The 8,699-nt window shown below is 36.0% G+C and overlaps 1 protein-coding gene across 1 annotated transcript; it reads right to left on the bottom strand.

Moving 5' to 3' along the window:
• Positions 1-22: 22 nt before the first annotated feature.
• On the bottom strand, positions 23-7,926 carry LOC141444200 (gamma-tubulin complex component 2 homolog). Its single transcript, XM_074109678.1, has 4 exons — positions 7,787-7,926; positions 5,361-5,438; positions 3,061-3,230; positions 23-2,066 (listed from the first exon to the last, which is right to left on the bottom strand). Exons 1-4 carry the CDS (start codon positions 7,862-7,864, stop codon positions 1,973-1,975), a joined length of 420 nt encoding a protein of 139 aa, XP_073965779.1. The 5' UTR covers positions 7,865-7,926; the 3' UTR covers positions 23-1,972.
• Between the last annotated feature and the right edge of the window lie 773 nt (positions 7,927-8,699).

Here is an 8,699-nt window from a genome sequence, read left to right as displayed (position 1 = left end):
ATTTGTCAGTAGTTTGGTTTATTGGAGCTCAAAAATAAGGTATTTACTACTTACCTGGCTACAACATCGAAAAATACGAATTATTTGTTATAAAAAAAGCAATTATGAAATTCATCATGTTGCGAGTATCAAGATGTACACACTCGGTTTTAAGCATTACATTATTGTGTAATGAACAATATTGCCATGCGTAAGATTAATTATACCAAAAACAATCGGACAAATAGCTAAGATTAACCAGACTACATATTTAAACTTCGATTTTCAAACACTACGCCAACTAAACTGGTTTATGACACTTCGGGTGGGTTAATATTTGCTATGGCTATTATTTACTAGTATATTTCAACTAACTTTATTTTGTCTAGCATTTATGTTTATTGGCAAACATTCTTACAACAACTTATGTAAACGGCATATTAAAAGAAATGAGACCTTTAAAGTCTTATTTTAACAATTTAACAAACAAAAAACTAATGGCACACTAAAAATTTAACGTCATCATAGCGCCACATTTCTGGATAACCCCTCTGCGTGGGGCTTTCATCATATTACATACATACAGCAATAAATTGCAAAAACAGTCTAACACTGGACATAGAAAAGAAATGAAAATGAAATAATGTTTTCATTTCATTGAATATAGGAAAAATGGAAGTATTATTTCACAACACATGGATAGCGATAAGTTTTAACATTTACTAATATAATGTCATGGTTTGTAGAATTCTAAGTAGGTATGCTACAAATAGTAAGCTATTAATTTGTGACGTACTTACTAATGTTTTTATTGTTATTGCTAAAAGGAGTATATAATACTGAACTTTAATATCAAAAATACCGTGAGATTATCGTCATCAGATTATAAATTGCTTTTTGACATTTTACAAATTGTCGTAGATACTGTAATACCGCGTAACTAGCATTTTCCATAAGGTATAATTTTACTGTCAGAACAGTACAATGTCAGTTCTGTTAGTGCAGTGAAAAATATACCTTATAGAAAATGCTAGTTACGCGGTATTACAGTCTCATCGACGATAAGTGATTATAAAATACATTTTCTTTCCAATGGCGAGATTCAATAAAGATAACTTGTACTTCCCAAAAATATTGTTTTCTAGTATGATCTCTTTGTAGATCGCTTATTTTAAGTTCAGCGACGGAATAAACATACTTTTCACAAAAGACTGCAGTAACATTTTAGTTTCACAATTAAATTATAGGCCTACAACTTACTTTAGTAAATGCACTAGGATTCACTTGACAATCAATTTACTACATGAACATTTAAATATCCTAACAGAATTGTGTCACATAGATAGGAAGGTACAAAAGACCTTAATGGCATTCTATAAAATTGTTTGATTTATCATTATCTTTATCACTATAACTACGATTAATTTTAACGTGCAGTGTTCAGTATTACATGGCAACTCTATAAATGCCACCTTGATGTCACTTTTTCAGGGCTGATTGAGAGCACGAAAGGTCCGCTTTTTGTACGCAAAGTCGGGTTCGCAATACGAATAAAATATACAGTTGGTAAACGTATCCAAGTGAACTTAATACCAAAACATGTTTTTGATTGTGTCGGTACGGTACTGTTTACTGCGTCAGTTTTGCTTCTCGTTCGTCACACCCCTCGCTATCTAATGTAATGTCATAACAAGTTATGGTTTAGTTCACGAGACTTCAAAAAAAGTCGGTTTTAACGGATAACTTGTTTTTGAACTGACGTTGATGATTTTTTTTATTGGAAACGAGATACTCCCTAGGTTATCTATGTAAGTTTTATCAAAATCTATTCGGAATTAATATCATAGTTCCATTCACATATATTTGATGATAAGATTTCTATTTTTGTTATGGCCATTGCGAACCCGGCGTTGGTCCCAATAGCTCAAACGGCCCAGCGGTAGTTCACTCACACCGGCGTGATGAGTTTGCTGTGCGACCGCACGGCCCGATGCTAGGAGCCGGTTTTCCTGTCGCCGCTGTCGAGCATTTTGTCGTCGCTGCAGAACTTCTCCAACTGCTTCGCGTAGTACGTGTTGAAGTTCAATCTAGAAACAGTATTAATTAGCAGTTTTAGGGATTTCACTTAATTCCCATGGGAATTACCGAAATTTATATTGACGTTGCACAAACAACAGTGCCAAAACTTTAAACCCAGCGGTGCAAATTTCGAGATTTGATCCCGCGGGAAAAGTGGAAAAAAAGAAGACTGGTATTCCAAATGTCCAGCTATCCTCATATCAAATTTCATTCAAATCCGTCCAGTCGTTTAAGCGTAAACGAGTAACAAACATACACACATATGCACACACACAACTTTTGGCTTTATAATATTAGTAGAATAAGAGGCTGTTTCACCATCCATTTATTAATTTTATTTGCGGGTTATATGTGATGCCGTATCTGTTTGTTTATCATTTATCCGTCAAATAAAATTAATCAAACAGTGGTGAAACAGCGCCTAAGTATTCAAATTTGTGACATTGCTTTTAGTAGTACTTATTCATCATCATCATCATGTCAGCCGAAAGACGTCCACTGCTGGACATAAGCCTCCGCCCAAGGATTTCCACTCAGACCGGGCTTGTGTTCTTGTAGTATTACTTATTCCCACAGTATAAACCGCTGAGAACTCGTAGCAAACATCACATCTGCTTTGTCGACAGTGACTTCTTGTAGGCAAAAACAATAAAAAAAAACTCGACTACCTTAAAAAATACTAACACACAGATAACAAGTCTAGTGGTCTAGAATTCTATTAAACTAAGTAGCTAACTTAAAGCTCAACACATTTTTTTTAAATTCCCATGACATATTTTTTCGCGGACGCCATATTGAAATATTATATACCCTATGTCACTCCGATAGTGATGGATGACGAATATAATGATACCACATAAAATATGTTAAATGAAATCCGTCCGTTTAAACTGCAGCGAGGACCAAAGACATTGGTATTATATACCCACATACACACATACATTCGCTCGAGAGACATAACCCTCCTTCAGGCAGTCGGGTAAAAATACGATAGCGTCATACCTGGAGGATATGTTGAGCAGCTTATTGGCGTTGCTGTCGCGAACCATTTGGTCGGTGATGGCGAGTACAGAGAGCAGTGCGGCAGTGAACCGGAGCGCGTATCGGGACACCGAGCGAGAGAACGAATCTGCGGAACCGCCCCCGGACGCTGGCCCGCCGCATCCCGGCTCCTAGGACACAGACATGTTCGATAGCTTCTTGGGATTTAATTTTGAGTTCAAATACCAAGGGCCTCTGCTAACTGGCCCGGGTGCACGGCGCAGACGCCCACGTGGCATGCTTGTTTTATGACATCCAATAGAGCAGCGCTGCGTGAGGCGGGTTTCAGCTCTAATGAAACAGCACGTGCGAGTTAGCGGAGGCCCTAAGGTAGGCATCAGAGTGTTTAGTGTTTTTCTAGATTTCCGTTAACATAGAAAGTACTTTATCAACTTTTAGGCAATCGAAGAAAAAACTTTTTTTTAGTTCTCAGTCATCGTAAAATTTACAAACTTTACGAATAGGAATCAGATTACAAAAAATAAATAAAAAATCAAAGGCATGACTTAATTATTGTAATGAATCTTATTTCTTTAGCAACATATACAAATTTCACTGTATCTTATGAAATTTAGACTTATTCAAAAGCTATTCGTCACTGGGTACCTAAAAATGTCTATAAGCAATTGTTTGTTTTTGTTGTTTTAATAGAGTATATTTTAAGGGTTAGCTAGTGCTACATATACACAGTTTGACTTGTGTAGAAAATGGTCTGTAATGTAATGATGGAATTTAACTTAAAAGTCTAAACTAGTAAAACTTTTAAATATAAAAATTACTAATTAATTTACAGGTAAATCTAAAATGGAAACCATACTTACCACGGTACTCTAAAAGAGAAGTCATGAAAATAATAGTAAAAAGCGCACATTAATGATTTTGTCATCACAAATACTACATGGAAGCAATACACGTGACAGAGCTCTAACAATTACCTACATGTGAACACAGCCAATGGGTGTGAATTATTGAAATATTGTTTAAAACGGTATAGTTACTTAGATGTTTTTTATATGTGATTAGACCAAAGGAAATGAGTTGCAGACAGTTATGTTTTTCTTGTCATGGTTAAAGGCGATTCTCTCAAGACGTGCGCTCAGCAGCAGACGGAGCTAGACGTCAAGTCAATAACCCGACTTTCTTCCAGTCTGGTAAAAAAGCAGGCCAAGTGAGAGTCAAGACTGACTCACGCTTGACTGGGCTTTAATATTTGTTGATATTGAGGTTTGTATGTTTTAACATTATAGAAATACAAAAAAAAAACTATAAATAGGTACGTTAATAGAATAAAAGAGTTATACAACAAAATAAGTTTCTAGTATCAATACCCCCTTACAATTATTTGACAGCTCCTGATTTTGCCATATCTTAATATTATTATGAAAATATAGATGATAGTGTTTAGCGTTAAATCGGTTGAAATAATAGTGAAAAATCTATATACTGTCTAAACGCTTTTCTCTACATCAAGTATGGCGGTACTGGCGTGTGACGTCAATGCCAGTATGTCTTTCTCTGTCTAATCTTGAATTTCAAACCTCTTTGTTATTTGTATAGGTAGCTTAAAAATTGATTTTCTATTCGATAACGGGCATTGCATATGCAAAATAGTCCCGTATTTTGATTTTATTTTATTTAGTATGGTGTGGTAGCGTTAAGTACCTAATAGCACAGCTAATAGAAATACACATTCTGTATAAATCTCACATGTTTATCTATAACTGTTTTTGAGATACCTACAGCCCTGTGACAGGCAGAGCTACGCTATCCGTAAGGAGCCACCCTTCGGGCACGGAACCCTAATAATAAATTCTAACGTCTTTAACTATTTGTGTAACAGCCGGTACCAATACAATATTAATTCACGAATAGTTTTCCTTTACCGACACATAGAAAATGCGTCAAAACGTAACCGATGGTTGATAAAGAAAACTATCCAAGGATCGATTGTTGGGATGGATGCACTATTTAACTTTACTAAAATACAAATAGCATCACAGAATTTTGTGTTCCTACGTGGGCTTGCAACCGTATTTACCTAACAAAAATTCCGGTTGAATCCGCTTTAATGCTTGAAAATAGACAGAAAATATCAGTATTTTTGGTACTGCTTTCAAGGCCTGGTTCGTCCCGATCCAATAATTCACACCCAAGCTGCGCTCACATACAATTCCATGATACATGACGCCACACGAAACTGATATTAAACGAGTATGGTGCGATTGGTGCGTTCGCAAAACTCGAGTGCTAATGATTTATACCTCGCTATAGTCTGTACAGTCATACGTTGATCCGAGCATACTGTTAAGCTCTGCGTCCACGAAGTACTTGTGCATCTCCTTGCCAATTAACGTGTAGGTAGCGTAAAAAGAAAAACAAAATAAATTCAAGTTAGAAACAGCAGCTGCGGTACGCATAAAGATAAAAAATCATTTCAGTGATGCCACCACTGAAGTTATAAGAGGGACAGAAGTGCCACGTTAACTAAAAATGCGACTGCGTAGGTATATGGCTAAAAATTCACATATTTATTGTTCCAGGTCTCTCGGTTTGTTTTTGTTACTGCTAAAAACATGGTGCAAAGCATGACCTTATCCAAAGCTTCAAAAATATGTATGCATACCACAGGCTCTTATTCCGACGTAATAAGGCCGTGGTTTGCGTGTTTCAAATATATGAAAACCAAATGTATTAAATTCTTCGTTGATAAATTCATCTAACTCGAATTCAGTTTCTAATATCAAGTTAAATGGTCAAACTATTGAATTTGTAAAATCAACAGTATTTTTAGGAATAACGCTCGATTCTAAACTACAGTGGGGACCTCACGTCACAGCAATCGCGGGTAGATTGAGCTCCGTTTCTTTTGCAGTTGGGAAAATACGGCAGCTAACTGAGGTGGCGACGGTAAGGTTGGTGTATTTTGCTTCCTTTAATACCATATTTCGTACAGCCTTATTTTAAGGGGATCTGCTGCAGACATTGACTTAATTTTTATCTTACAAAAGAGAGCAATTAGAGCAATTTAATTTGAATACGCGTGAATCTTTAAGATCTTTTTTTAAGAAAACAGCTATCCTAATCCTGCCATCTCTTTATGTTTTTGAAATAATCATGTGTGTGTTAAGAAGAACATATGTGATTTTGCCACTAACGTCAATAAGCCAAAGGCTACTAGAAACACAGGGAAGCTTAAAGTTCCATCTTATAGACTTTTTTTCACATTCATAAGTGCTTGTTATATCCTAAATTGAATAAAGATATTTTGAATTTTGACTTTGAGATAGGTACATATTATTGCACTTTATACTGAAAGCTACTGAAGGATGCGAAAACACGAAAAATATGTGCGTATTGACAGCGAGTCCACATGTTACATCAGTTACACTTATTAGCTCTGCGGGTGCCACCATCCATGTGAACGTGATACACCTACAACAACGAACTGGAGGGTCACCTGATGGAAAGCAATCACCACCGCTCATGGATTTGGGCACCCATAAGTGGAATACTTAAAAATGTTACACTTGAACCATGCGTTTTTTATCTTTTACGTACTCTATAAAATGCCATAAAAGCACATAAACAACTAGAAAATTATAACACAGATTGTAAACTATGTTTCAAAGAGTTGTAGATATAAAAAGTGAATACCACTCGCGTTTATCTTTAAACAACTGAATCAAAGAATTTTAAACTAAGGGCTGACAACATCTAAGTAACTAAAGGCAATTTACCAAATTGGACTTTATATAGAAAAAATAGTTTATTTAGTTTGTGCAAATAAACAGCGATTAATACTGTAAATCATTTAAAAAACAAAAATACATATTTAATTTTTATTTCCTTCACATGATTGTATGTAAAATACTTTGGTACCTAAAGCTTAAATATATAAATAAATAAAATATTCCCTGTAAAATTTTCATAAGACTAGTATACCTAATACCTAGAAGAATCAGTATAACCCTTCCCTAAATTTTAAAATTGAATTTATCAATTTCTGTTCTGAACTCAGGTCCGAGTTGTAAAAGATACAACAGTCCGAAAAGTACGACGCAAAGGACCTTACATTAAAATATTGATGCATTCACTTCTCACTCTTGCGCACAGACGTTACGTGTCCCACGAAAGCGAGCCTTAATATTATACAGCACGGACTGTGAGCAATGGGCTTTACTGCTTTACGTTCATTTCCAAGTAAAAGCTAATGATTGTGGGGATCGGATCATTTACAGTGCTCATGTGGTTCTCATTAAACAGCAAAAGCACAGTGTTTCAACAGGCTTGCCTTGATTCTGCTATCTTTACTGCCGAGTGCATTTCATTGTATCACTTAATTACCTCTCTACGTACATTCTAACCTTTCAGAGATAATGTGGTAAATGCGTAACACGCAACGCAAGTGGCGTTTACGACGTTTCATCCCTGAAAGAACCTTTACTTTGAGTTGTAATGAAATCGCTGCAACATAGGGAGGTAAGTAAGTTTTTTTTTCATGTACGAGAAGGTTCCTTTATACCTCCGTAGCTTCTAAGTGCAAATTGCGATGGAGTGTACTGTAGAGGTCCTAGCGGCCTAGCACAGAGATTATCGCCGACATAATGACGTATACTCTTGTTGTGAAATATATATATTTAAATTAAATTCATCTCATTCACTTTCGTTATCTACACGAACACCGTACCTGTATGAAAGCGCAGAACTGCACGCAGACTTGGCACAGCGTTGTAACAGCCTTCAGCAGCTGCGGACTGGTGAGCATGCAGTCGCCCAAACACTGCTCTAGGAAGTCACTGTGCCGCTCTAAAACTTCGTCCACGTTGTTTACCTAGAAATAAACAAGAAATCGATAAATAAGAAATAATATAGGTAATTAGCTTAGTTAGGTAGTAGAACTACTAGTTGATTCAGGATTGTTAGGGTTCCGGAGCCAAAATGGCAAAACGGAACCCTTATAGTTTCGCCATGTCTGTCTGTCTGTCCGTCCGTCCGCGGCTTTGCTCAGGGACTATCAATGCTAGAAAGCTGTAATTTTCACTGATATACTATATGAAAACTATGCCGACAAAATGGTAGAATAAAAAATTAAAAAAAATTTTTTTAGTGTACCTCCCATAGACGTAAAGTAGGGTGATTTTTTTTTTCATCCAACCTATGGTCTGGGTATCGTTGGATAGGTCTTTTAAAACCATTAGGGGGTTCCTAAGACGATTTTTTGATTCAGTGATTTGTTTGCGAACTATTCAACTTTAAAGTGCAAATTTTCATTAAAATCGAGCGTCCCCCCCCCCCCCTCTAAAATCTAAACCGGTGGTGGAATTTTTTATAAAAATTCAGGATGATAGTAAGTATATCAAACTTACAAGGAAAACTATAGCGGTTAAGTTTGCTTGAAAATTATTAGTAGTAGTTTAAAAGTAAATAGCAGCCCAGTATAAAATTTACCTAAACTTGGAAGATTGCGTATAAAATACGAAATCCTTAGAAAAATACTACTTAATTTTTTTCGTAATGGCTACGGAACCCTATTTTGGGCGTGTCCGACACGCTCTTGGCCGGTTTTTGTAGTTATAGAGAACTCAAGAAATCTGAGATTC

The sequence above is a fragment of the Choristoneura fumiferana genome, chromosome 2 (assembly GCF_025370935.1).
Source record: "Choristoneura fumiferana chromosome 2, NRCan_CFum_1, whole genome shotgun sequence".
Classification (NCBI taxonomy): Eukaryota; Metazoa; Arthropoda; class Insecta; order Lepidoptera; family Tortricidae; genus Choristoneura; species Choristoneura fumiferana.
This window is presented reverse-complemented; position numbering and strand designations above follow the sequence as displayed.